The sequence below is a fragment of the Phragmites australis genome, chromosome 20 (assembly GCF_958298935.1).
Source record: "Phragmites australis chromosome 20, lpPhrAust1.1, whole genome shotgun sequence".
In the NCBI taxonomy this organism is placed as follows: Eukaryota; Viridiplantae; Streptophyta; class Magnoliopsida; order Poales; family Poaceae; genus Phragmites; species Phragmites australis.
Window position 1 is genome coordinate 13,674,049 of NC_084940.1, and position 13,154 is coordinate 13,687,202.

Consider the following 13,154-nt stretch of genomic DNA (forward strand, 5'->3'; position numbering starts at 1 on the left):
TTCCCCTTTCCGTTCTTATTTCCTTTATTTTCTCTTATCTCCAACATTTTCCCTTCGAAAGGATTCGTGAAGGGAAAAAAGAGAGAATCTCATCTTGAAGGGAATGATATTAAAAATTCATTCGTGATGGGAACCGTGAAGAAAACCGTTAGAACGCTAAGGAAAAAAAATTCCTTCGTAAAAAGATTCTAAACCTGACAGAAATCGGTTAGAGATAATCTAATGTATAGAAACTTATCTCCATATTCACTTGGAGATGGAATTGACCAGGAAGCTCCTTCCGTCAAGCAAGCGACTCGTGGCACTACAGTTAACCACTAACACGGTTGAGAAGAGCAAAGTCGAGCATAGAATTAACAGGACATAATCACTCTATTCATGGCCTAGTACTAACTTGGAGAACTTGTCATACCAGAACAAGTTGTCTGGGTGGTGTAGTTGGTTATCACGTTAGTCTCACACACTAAAGGTCCCCAGTTCGAACCTGGGCTCAGACATTTATTTTTCTTTTTTTCCCTTCTTTTTTGTTATGTTAGGTGGCTCATATTTTATAAACAAAATTTGCTTCGTCATTACTACGTTGTGCTACCTTCAATTTTGTTATGTTAGGTGGCTCATATTTTATAAACAAATATTACTTCGTTATTAAATATTGTACAATCTTCATTTTCTTTTACTTATCGTTTAAAATATCGACACGGTGTCTAACAAATATATTTAACTATTACTTTTGATAACTATCTCTTAATAAAAACTGATAAAAATTAGATAATATTAAAATATTTTTCATAACAAATTTGTTACTACTACTAGTTGAGTGCCCGTGCGTTGCAACGGGAACCAAAAAATTGTACGTGATAAATATTGTTAACTGGGTGGAACAGGTGAAAAACAACTACCTCAACTTATGGTAGAGATTACATATAAAACAATTCATGCCTAAAAAATTATTGATTTTCAATAGATTGTATATTATTCATGGATAACTAAATATGGTGCAACAGAAAATGATGTACCATAGACAGCGAAACAATAGGTTCCTGCTTTCAGTTCGTTTACTTCACATAGTTGAAAGCCATCAAATCTTTTAAAGAATGCATTGTCAGGATCCTTCGCAGTAGCAGCCTAGTAATAATTGGAGCTTGTAAAAGAGAACCCACAAAGAAACACAACGAGAGGCAAAAAGGCACTAACTTGTATACTCACCGAATTATTTTGTTCAAATCGATATACAGGAAAGCCTAGAAAGAACATCCCCGCAGAAGCAACTTTCCCCGTCTTTGCACTATCCTCCTGCACAAAGTTGATAGATGTTAGATCATGTAATCATGCTCAAACAATTACATGGTAAAATCACAAAGTTTCCTTTAGAATAGAAGAAGATTGTCAAACAACAGATTTTTAATTATGAAATGGAAGGAACTTCAACAAATAATAAGTTAGTATATGAAGCTCTTTCATAAAAATGCATCTTTTTTATGCTCTTGTAAGGCCCCACGACATACTAATTGTTTGGTTTCTGTCTTCCCTTTATCCAGAAGATCTCAACTGAGTTACTGGGGTTGGATCTTTAGACATGATATCTGAGTCAACATCACAACTACCAATACAGGATTAATCGATTGCAATAGATTATTACATTTACCACACTCACACACACTTCCACAAGAGCACACATGAAGGGCCTGACGCTCCCATTAAGTTATCAGCATGCATACACACCTGTGTAGTTGTAAGAACAGCTCTTTCAAACCAAGTGGGAATAATACCCTCATACAGTATCAAGCTTTGCAGGGCCAGATATTACTGTTTTCTTTCTTAGTATCCACATTGCACGACAGCTCACAACGTGCTCACAGTCAGATAGCTTCGGATAATTAATTGGTTGTTTAATTTGCAGCAAAGTGGTGAGGTCGTAGCTATTTCAGTGCTTCTGGATGGATCGTAAAACAACATTTGATATGAAGTTGGTTAAGGTTAACAGTTAAGGTACACTCAGTTTATCCCCCGGGAGACTATGCAGGACAATGTGTAAGGTAGAGACCCTTGGTAATATATATGGACCAATAATAGATGATACCAAGGAACATATTAAGCATTTACATGATATCACAAAAGTAATTCCTACAGGCCATCCAATACAATATTGACCCCATGAGATTGAGAAAGCTAATTATGTCAGGATGAGAAATTTCCCAATCAACGATATTACTGCACTGTCATTAATCATTTCGGGGGAACTCACTTCACCCATGTAAGCATTTCACATCAAATTGGGCAAACGCAGCATTACCACGTGTTCAAAAGTTCAAGCCTCTGATATCTCAAATCACAAGCTAGGAACGAATTGTTGTTGTGATCTCTCAAAACACGCTCAAAGTCAAGCCTCTGATCGAGATTGATCTAATTGGGCGCGCAACCATCAAAGATCTCATTGCAATACCTGAACTGTGATCACTAAATATCAAGCATTACAACAAGCAATGAATTTAGCTACCAGTGTCGGATCGGAAAAAAATTATTCTCTTGCATACTACCAGCATCAAAGCAGGATAAAAAAAAATTGTATAACAATTTTCCGATAGCTAAATAAATCCTATCATGTGTGCTAAACATGCAAGGGAGTTGACCTGCACAAATGAAAATAACTAAAATTAGATGGATAAAATTCAAAAAAAGCTAATCATGATTATGTAGAGTATAAATGACAAATATGCCACAAATACCTCGCCTATGCCGTAAGGACCTCTCTATAGACGATATTCATCGTGTATGTACTACTTTGCTTTGAGCACTTTTTTTTTTTTTGTCATCAGACGGGACGGCGAGGACCTGATGTTCGCTCTGGCGGTGGCTCTAGATACCCATATTGTTCTTTATGTCTAAACGCAATTGATTCTAAAAGTTTAGAGTAGATTCTATCTTTAAAGCCAAGTTTATGCTCTTCTTAATTTCCTCCAGTGTCCTATATTGAGATCTCTGGTCTCTTTCTCTGAAAGTAAGGTGTCAGTGAGTTAAAAAGGCTTCAAAATCCGACGTCCAATATATCAATAAAATACATTTTTTCCCCTCAAAAGCAACTCAAGGTAAGCCATCGTCCATAGAGATTTAGGCAGCAACGTTTAACCCTAAATCTTACCATAGAGATACCCATTTAACTCTCCAACTCAACTATCATGAAAACTAATTTTTGATTATTAGCCAGGAAAAGAGTGTTAGATAGTTTGGCAACCACATGAACATGTAGTCCTTCTAGTCATGCCCCTCAAAGATGTCAAAATTCTATGGCTGATTCAATCGTACCGTGAGAAAAACAAGATGTCATAAAAAAACAAAAACATATTTGATCTTTTTAGTTAATTAATTCTCCAGCCTATTCGTTGCCCGCATATATATTTATAGCGCTAGTGTAGGGCCTATAGACTTGAATGCTACACCTCGGAGATATACATCACATCAAAAGGAGGTAACTCATCTCTGACTCGTACAAGTGAAGAGCTCTCACATCTTTCATCTCAGCTACACTTATCACCAATGAATTTTTATTTTCTCATGTCTCCATCAACACAGGTGCATAATATGGACATCTATTTTCTCATGTCTTATAACCCAAAAAAAGAGAAGAAACATTCATAAAAGTCCCTAACAGTGGTAGTTATCAATGATACAGATAACACGAAAAAGAAATTATAGGATGAACAGAACATCTCCTAACGATCTCCTAACGGCATCAATAGCAGAAGCAACACCCAAAAAAATTATCAATATAATTTGCCACTGATGTGAAATCTGCAAAAACATATAGAAGGGAAAAAGTAACCATGAATACAAACTTATCAGTTGAAGTGTTAAACAATATCACCTTGTACTATAGGAAGTTCATGGATCTATCTTAACATCACATCAATGCTTACATCAATGAAAAATATATATTATCCTCGAATGAACATATACAAATTTTCATACATCATGAGTATATATACCGCAAAACATAGGTACTCTAAATGGCTCCAACACGCCCCATGATCAGATATGAGCAGATCAATGCAGTAAATGCAGACTGACCCAGTTATGTTTGCTTGCTCCCACGTTTACCAAGTTTGCTCCATAGTCCTTTTGTTCATTCTACAGGTCTTGTTGGTGATACATTACCTGATTCCAACCTCTTTAATTTGTGTTTTGTGCTTTTTCATTATCATACAGAATTGCCATGTAACCCCAATGTGAAACAAAGGGACGAAAACTTATGAGAAGGTCACGGTTTTCTAATTCTTTGTTACAGAAATCTCTTTAATTGGTCATCATAGAATTCATGTAGATAGCAAGAAGAAAATTGACATTTATGTGATTTCATTTAAGCAGATGGTCAGACTGCTACTTTTCTGTTTATGGAACTGCGAACATGTAATCTGAGAAAAGTACACTCTGCTTATTTCTGTCTCTACAGAACACCTGATTCTTGCATGATTCCTAATGCCAAAGACTAATGTCGACGGAAAAGTACGTTGTCTAAACTAACAGTACCATATCATGTTACTCAAGAATTCACTAAGGAACTCATGAATCTAGACATGGGCATTCTTCGCCTAGGTTTCAATTAACATCTGAACAAGAATAGAAACATCGGTAAAAGCATCCCAGCCGTACCTTGCTATCTAGATGCTTGCTGTTTTTTTCATTTAGATAGGAAGAGGTAAAACTGGATGGAGTATTTAATCTATTTCTAACAAATTGCAAGCTCGAAATTCTCCCAAAAGGAAGAATTGTTTGTGTGCTTAGATTTCAACTACTGTGTGCCCTCTCCACCAGAGAACTTTCAGATTAAAACTACATGCTGCTTTCCCCAGGCTGAAGGAAGTGTCATAGCTATCATCAGCATCCTCACAGGGTTTTCAAGCCATAATAATTTCTTATGCAAATTTTATCAGGCTAACAACAATGAGACAGTAATGAGCGAACCAAAAGATTATAATTCACAGCACGAAATCAATTAGAACTCCACGCTGTACCTTAGTATTTACAGAGGGTATTGATCCCTAGCTGCTGAAGTGCTGATTTGGAAACCAGAGCGATCTAACTTATTAACTTGCTGTAGCCAGTTCTAACTGGATGAAACATTCTGCTTCGATCTCCCAGGAAAGCTCACTCTTAGATAACCAATCCAAGCAAGTTAGGGTTGGTCAGCAACAAAGAAATCAATCACAAGTTAGAATGGGTGTTCACAGCTGAGCAACACGGACCAGCAGGAGGGTGGCGATGCAGTCTAGAAAATGCAAATCTGAGCACTACGAAGCATATGGAGGAGGAAGAAGAGCAAACCATACCTATTTTCTTCTTCTTCTTTTCTTCCCATGATCTTCAACATGGACCGGCGAGGGCCACGTCTCATCGGAGTCCACTGCCAGGGGTTTGTTGATCTTAGCCGCGAGATGGTCGGGGGTGTTGGAGCTCGCAAAGACGGACTTGAGAAGGAGGAGCGGCAAGGGGCGACGGTGGAGCAGGAGAACCATCTGTGCTCCAAGTTGACGACGGTGGCGTGCCCCGGGCCAAGGCAAGCGACGGCGTTCCGCACCCCGAGCCGGGCACAGGCAGTCGACGGGCCTCCAAGCGGCGTAGGCCCACGCTGGCCAAGGTACGATCTTCCCAGCGGCCGACGCACGATCTTCCCGGCAGACGAGGTAGATCCTTGGCTATGGAGTGCGGTGAAGAGGGCGACTCGGAGGAGGTCAGGAGGAGGACGACACAATAGTCTAGGCGGCAACGCCGTTGATAGCGGGGTGGTGCGGGCGGCGAATCGGTTGGATCGGCTGCTGGGCGCGCGCGGGGTCATGCGGGGGGTAGGGGGCGTGGCAGTTTTGCGGATGCGTGGAGGGCGGCGACGGGGTTGTTCGGGGTGCAGCAGGGTAGGGCGGCGCAATGCGCTTCCTTCAGCCTGGGGATGAGCACGGGAAGAAGCGGAAGCGGAAGGCGGGGGTGATGGATCGGCGCGAACGAAGGTTGCGCTGACGAATCGGATGTGTGAGGACGGGATCTTGCGCTATCGGACGGACGATGCGTGCTTGCGGGCAAGGGCCGACGGGCGACGCGCGAGGGTCGGACGAAGGGGCGGGCAGACGGACGAATTCAGTAGAAACGTTTTAAGTAGTAGTAGAAGTAGTAGATTTTTATGTATCAAATCATAATAATTTTGTGTATATTAGTAATCAAAATTTTAAAATTTAACTACACATATTTTAAAACGATATCTATTTGAGAACGGAGGTAGTACACAATTTTATTTGTTATATGCCATATTTGCTATGTTGCCCGGCGGCATCGACATCCGTCGCGCTGAAGGAGAGGGAAGCTCTTGCAAATCAGCAGGAAAACGTATGAGAAACAAATGGCAGTCGCAACCAGGGTTCACGTAACCGCGATTACCGTCAAAAATTCAAAAAAAATCGGAGAAAATTCATTCGGCAATTTTTGAATTTTTGCGAAAAAATCGTGTTTTTGCCCTCTCGGTTACCGAGCGGTTTGGGTCGGTTACCGAGCGATTTTCTCGCATTTTTAATTTGATCGGTTACCGGGCGGTTTGGGTCGGTAACCGCTCGGTTTTCTCGATTTATCGAGCGGTTTTATCGAATTTCAGCGCAGTTCAACAAAAAACCTAAAAAAGGGTTCAATCTTGTAAAATCAATAACTAATTCATCTAAGCTTCAAATCAAGTGAAACAAATTTTGTTGGCTTCCTTGTAACATAATCTACATGATAAAAGTATTTATTTGTTAAACCAAGGTAAATGCATAGTTTATTCTTTGCTAATCCAAAAATCATGAAACTAATTTTGTTAGTCTTCTTACATGATCCTATATCTTTTAAAAATATATGAACTCATAAATTAGTTATTGTAACATGCATGATTGTGTAAATATGTTGCGACTAGATTAATTCATAACTGACTTATCACACCTCAAAATTTACTGAAACCACTTTCATTATCTTATTTATATTATTATTTACGTAGAAAAAATAATAGTAGACATGAAAAGGTTAATTACAGTGCTGTTTCTTAACATATTCACTTTATGCTTGTGAACTTTGTAAAAATCATAGAGAATTTAATAAAACTTTAAATAAAGTGAAATCAATTTTAAAGGTTCTCTTAAAATACGTTTTATACGAGAAAAATATGTGTTTGCATGTTACACTTTTCCTTAACGTGAGTTAATAATTGAGCCACACGCTTTAATTTTTTTTTATTGTTTTCAAACTTTCTCCCTATAGAATATGACGCAAACGACATTATTTTTGAAATTTTTTTTCACAGAAAGCCTTAGAATTGTGTCTAGTTTTTTTTTAAGATTTTTTTTAATTTTTTTTGAATTTTTTTTATTTTTTCGAATTTTTTGAATTCAAATTTCGGTTATCGTTCGGTTCTTGAAACCGAACCGGACCGGAAAGGTCGGTAACCGCGACGGTTTTTTGAACCCTGGTACTCGCAACATGAAGGTGAAGCCACATTGTGACGAAGTTGGCCATCAACTAGTAGAAAATACAATCACTGAAAAAGTGTGGCGCTTGCATTTGCATAGGAGAGGGGTACTTCTGTACAGGTGCCTACTGACGAGGCTATATTATTTCTCATCAGGCAGCTATATTATTTCTCCTCAGGCACTTTAAGCCCCTTGGAGATGGCTTTACAGATCACATCCGACAGCAGCCGGTGTATGGATCCTACAGCGACGCAACCCTGCAGCACTGTTCAACCTCACGGACACGCCGATGCGTGTCTAATCGACCGACGCTCCCGCCGTGCCTTCTGGTACCCATCAATCCCTACAGCACCCCGCCAGCAGCTGGAGCGTCAGCTGTCACACCGGTGAGAGCTTTCGCCGGGCACGGACACCTGGACGAGCGAGCCGGAGCTGGAGAAAGCGTAAGATTTCCTGTCTGGTGGCACCGAAACTCACCTCTCCTCACCTCTCAAGGATGCTTGGAGTGGGCAATTTTGTAAGGCCTCCCGGTGCTGGTCCTGTCACTTCAGCCCAGGACAATCTTTCTCGGCAAAAGCGAGAGATATCGTTGGGAATCGTCGCGCTGTTCGTCGCCGAGATCCGGCGAGAATCTCGACAGACGTGGAACACAGCTGGGCACTGGGCAGGGTGGCTGGGCCACAGTGTTTGCGGAATTGTAGGGCTTCACGTAATAATCGGGAGATATGTTATGCTTCCAGGTGGATGGAACTTGGAAATATATATTTCGTGCTGAATTTCAACGGAAGCATCTGAAAGTTGCCAACTTCCGGACTTCCGGTTCATATTAGGAGGACGACTCTGGAATTGTAAGAACCTGTGCACTGGTTTGTTTTCCTCGGAAAATTCATCCAGATCAGTTCTCTAAAATACACCACGACCAGTTAGTACTACCCAAGCCCAACATCATCGAGATTGTGTGCTCCACCAAACCCCGAATCATTGAGACATGGTTGAGAAAGATTCAAGAATGCAGGCATGAAACAGACCATATCGTTTGGAGATCACAGATTTTGTCATAATTCAGAGAGTTGGTTTATATTCATCCTTCTCACCTGAACCGACTTGAATATCTCGGGCAAATCTGAATCCCATCACAGAGTCTTCCAAGAACCTGTCCATTAGACCCCCCCTTTCCCATGTTGACTTCAGATGATTTTGTTCAATTTTCATTTCATTTCAAATGGTATCCAGATCAAATTCTGGTTACACCAATCTGTTCCACACCCCCACAATAACTAATCTAAATGCTCCACTGAACTTTTGATTCCGGGAGAAAGAGGAAAAAATGATTTCAAGAAGAGAAGAAAAACCATTAGTAGAATCACTAACTACTACTACGGTGCCAAGCATGGACCATGGTAGCAGCTAGTGATTCCTTCGCCGGAGGTCGACGACGACGACGGAGACGTTGTCAGAGCTCCGCCTCGCGAGGGCCAGCTTGGTGAGCAAGGCGGCCGCCTCGGCGCACCACTTTTTCCTGCCCCTGCGGAGGCAAGCCCGCGCCACCTCGCACGCGGCCTCGTTGCTGACCACGTCCCAGAGGCCGTCGCTGGCGAGGATGAGGCACTCGTCGCCGGAGGCTCGGTCGGTCACCGTCACCTCCGGCACGGAGGACACGTACGGCTTCAAGTACCCGTCCCCGATGGCGCGCGACATGGCCAGCACACCCAGCACGCGCGCGCCCTCCCAGAAGATGACGCGCCCGCCGGCGCCCTCGATCCGCTCCAGCTCGTCGGGCCTGTCGGGCTTGTGGTCGGAGGAGAGCGGCACGGGTGCGCCGTCGCTGCGGCAGAGAACGGCGCGAGAGTCGCCGCAGTTGGCCACTACCACGCGGCGCTCCTCCACGACGGCCACAACGGCGGTGGACCCCACGTGGTCGCACTTGTGCGCGTCGCAACGGCAGCTGCCGCTGGCGCCGCCCACGCCGTGACCGCCGGCCATCACCTCGGCATTCATCCTCGCGAAGCTCCGCTCCATCGCCGCCGTCCAGGCCGCCGGCTCCCGCAGCGCCACCGAGCCGTCAGCACAGAGCTCCTCGGCAAGCAGCTCGTGCATCCGCTCCCGGCACGCGTCCGCCACGTGCGAGCAGCCGTGGCCGTCGAACACCCCGTAGAAGTCGCACCCCCCGCCGTCGACCTCCCCCACCGCGAACGCCTCCCGCACGGACACGGCGTCCTCCATCACCCTCCTCCGCCCGGCCACCGACGCCGCCCCGTGCTTCCGCGCCACCAAAACCTCTCCGGCTTCACCCATCTCCACGCGCCGCTTCCTCGTGACCGCCGCCTCCGCCCCGGCCGCCGCATGCTTCCACCTCCCGGCCTCCCCGGCTCGGCGCTGCCTCTCCGCGCGTGCCCTCGCCCTCGCCCTCGCTTCCGTCTCCGGCCCAACAACCACCGCCGGCGCCGAGTCAAGGCACACCTGCCCCATCGACATCAACCAACGAGCTCACCCCTCACCCTCCCCTCCGGCCGGTCCCTCGAAAACTTCCACAGCTATAGCTCCAAGAAGACGCAACGCAGGTGAGAGGAGAGGGACCTTCGCGCGACGCGGCCACTTTAAAGGCAGCCCCTTCCTGGCGCGGGAGGGGGCGCGTGGCGGGCAGCGCGATCTCTGAGGCGGGGCGCGACAGTTGTGTGGTCCCACCCCCCGCCCGACGCCGCATCGGGGCCGTCCACGATCTCCACATGTCATCACCCCACCCCGCACGACACGTCGCCGCCATTCCTCCCTCCGGCCCCCGACACGTGACGCCCGCGCATCTGCTCATCAGCACGGCAGCACCGCTATTATTATCGCGCACGACGTCTAGTCTAGTCTAATCTAATCTAATCAACCCAACCGTTGTCCGGAGATGGCGACCGGCCATTGGCGCCGCGTGTCTCTCTGTGCCGTGCGACGACCCGCGCACGCGATCGCCGTCGCGATCTCGGCGTAGAATAGGCCACCGGGGTCGAGACGGACAGCTAGCCCGCGCGCGCGTCGTGTCGAGCCACCGGCCGTCTGGCCCCCGCTGCCTACGTGCCGCGAGAGGGATGCCCGGGAATGGAGACGTGGCGGCACGTACGCCGAGCTGGGGTCGATCACGAGTCGGGACTCGTACCGGAGGGGGCCCGCCGTGGAAAGGGCTGTGATGAGCGGAGACCGACCGGGGCGGTGACGTGGGGTGCTGAGGTGTTGGGGAGTGGGTGAAAAGGATAGCCAAGGGGGTCATCGTGGAGTTGTGTTTATTTTAGGGCGCGCTTCGATTTGATGGTGGTTTGTTAAAAGAAGAGATTCGGCGTCATCCTGAAAGCCTCCGCTCAATCGTTGTTTGACGCGTGGGAGGAGTCTTAAATAAATTTAACATTTGGTTGTTACTTTCTTTTACAGCATAAATTAATATCGTACAAAATCTGTTAGATACGTGTGAAATAATTGTATGCAGTTGATTAGGTTAGATATCTGTTAGCATAATATTAATAGTTGTATTGTTTGCACATGATGAAGTTAAAATATGACTTATAAATTAGATTTCTTTATAGAGAAGAGTCGTTATAAATAGGGAACGATGCAAAAAATTCTCTAAGATTTTAACTTTTCTCTCAGAAATTGTTTTGTTGTAAAAAAAACTTCCTAAAGGTTCGACTTTGTTGCAAAAGCATAATAAAATTTCAAAAACAAAATTTAAAAAAATCACAAAAAATTCTAAAAAAAACTAGAGATAATTCTAAGACCTTCTGTGAATTTGTTTTTCAAAAATAATATCCTTTGCACCATATTTAATGGAGAGGAAATTTGAAAAAAAAAACGTGCAGCTTATTTATTAATTCGAGTTAAATGCATAGTTAATTATTTACTAATTCAAAAATTATAAAACTAACTTTTTAGTCTTATTTCATGATTCTCTATCTTATAAAAATACATGAAATCTTGAAATAGTTATTGTAATGTGCAGGATTGAGTAAATATATTGTATATAGATTAATTCATAACTAATATATAACACCAAAATTAGTGAAATCACTTTTATTAGTTTACTTAAACAATGATTTTTGTATGAAAAATAATGGTAGATATGATAAAGTTAAAATAACATGAGTTAATAAATGAGTTGTACGTTTTTTTTTCTAAACTTTCTCTTCATGAAATATAATAAAAAGGATATTATTTTTGAAAAAAAAAATCACAGAATGTCTCAGAATTGTCTCTAGTTGTTTTTAAAAAAATTTGTGATTTTTTATATTTTTTATTTTTGAGTGAATTTTTGCAACAAAGTCAAATTTTTGGAGGTTTTTTTCACAAAACAATTTCTGGCGAAAAGTCAAAAATTCAAATAACTTTTAGAGGGTTTTTGCATTTTTTTTTCCTTATAAATATAAGCATAGGAGGCGATCAAAAAGAGCCATTTGGCCCAGCTCGAGGTCGCGCGGGAGGTCGTGCAGGGACCAGAGCAGATGGTGCGCAGTGTCTGCAAGCATAGAATGGAAACAGATCGAATATGAATCGAATAATTTATTTTTCATATTATTATTTATATTTTAATATGAATATGAATACAAATATAAATATTTATAAATACGAATACGAATCAGATTATTTGAATACAAATTTATATCCGAATACGTACTAGATTCAGTTGTATATGAATATCCTACAACTTTAAAAACAAATTGTAAAATAATAAATTTATTTGACACAAACATAATGACAATTCAATATAAGGAACTTCTTTTAGTGTGACCGTAACTTTTAATATAATACCATGACTTTAGATGATTTTGGACCATTGGATCGGAGATGAAAAGATCAGATTTATCACTATAGTATATGTGGTACGATATCAATCAGTAAAATAATAGGTATGATTGAAAAAATTAAGTAAGAGAATAAGAAAAAATAATAGATGTTACTCAAATTTATATTATATAGAAGTATTTCTATATATTGGGATTCAGATATTATCCATATCCATTTTAGAAAAATGGATTCGGATATATCTATATTCATATCAGGAAAACGAATTCGGATGTGTATATATTTGTATCTGTCTGTCAATCGGATACAGATTTTTCTTACCACATTTACATTTGGCCAAATATAAATATCGGATAATATGGATATCTGATAGCCATTTTCTACCCCTATACAAGCGGTCTTTTTTGTTTGTTTTTCTCTTTCAAGAGGAAAGAGAAAAAAAAAAAGAGACCCTAGCGATTTGTGATGCATGAATAGGCAGCGATTTGTGATGCATGAATAGGCAGCAGTTCTCGCCGATAGTGGCCTAAGCTCGGCGACAAGAGTAGCCTTGGAGTTGGATAGGGCTGTGCAGGAAATGATATGGGCCAGCATTTCGACGATGACAAGCAGGTTCAGTGACAAACTCGAGCAAATAATTCACGGCGCGAATGAATAGCCTAGTATTCGGCGAGACAAGACTAAGGTTTCGGTTAGGTATTGGATGGATCGGTGTACAAGTGATGAGGCATGTCGTGTAGGAACGTGCACGTGGTACGCGAGGGTCGGAGCATGATAGGAGGTTACATACGTTGATGAATATTGCAACATGCAAAGGAGGGGAGGCAGTTGGCCAACTGGCTGAACCTCAAGATTGAGTTGTGGTGCTCGGTGATGAGCAAAAGCTATTGATAGTGTTTGGTC

At 42.7% G+C, this 13,154-nt stretch overlaps 1 protein-coding gene and 1 non-coding gene across 2 annotated transcripts; one reads left to right on the forward strand and one right to left on the reverse strand.

Moving 5' to 3' along the window:
• The first annotated feature begins 423 nt into the window (after positions 1-423).
• Positions 424-497, forward strand: TRNAV-CAC (transfer RNA valine (anticodon CAC)). Its single transcript has one exon. It is a non-coding gene; the product is annotated as a tRNA-Val (tRNA).
• Positions 498-8,656: 8,159 nt separating this feature from the next.
• LOC133902020 (probable protein phosphatase 2C 68) lies at positions 8,657-10,060 on the reverse strand. The gene has a single exon (XM_062343590.1). It carries the CDS (start codon positions 9,948-9,950, stop codon positions 8,883-8,885), a length of 1,068 nt encoding a protein of 355 aa, XP_062199574.1. The 5' UTR covers positions 9,951-10,060; the 3' UTR covers positions 8,657-8,882.
• Between the last annotated feature and the right edge of the window lie 3,094 nt (positions 10,061-13,154).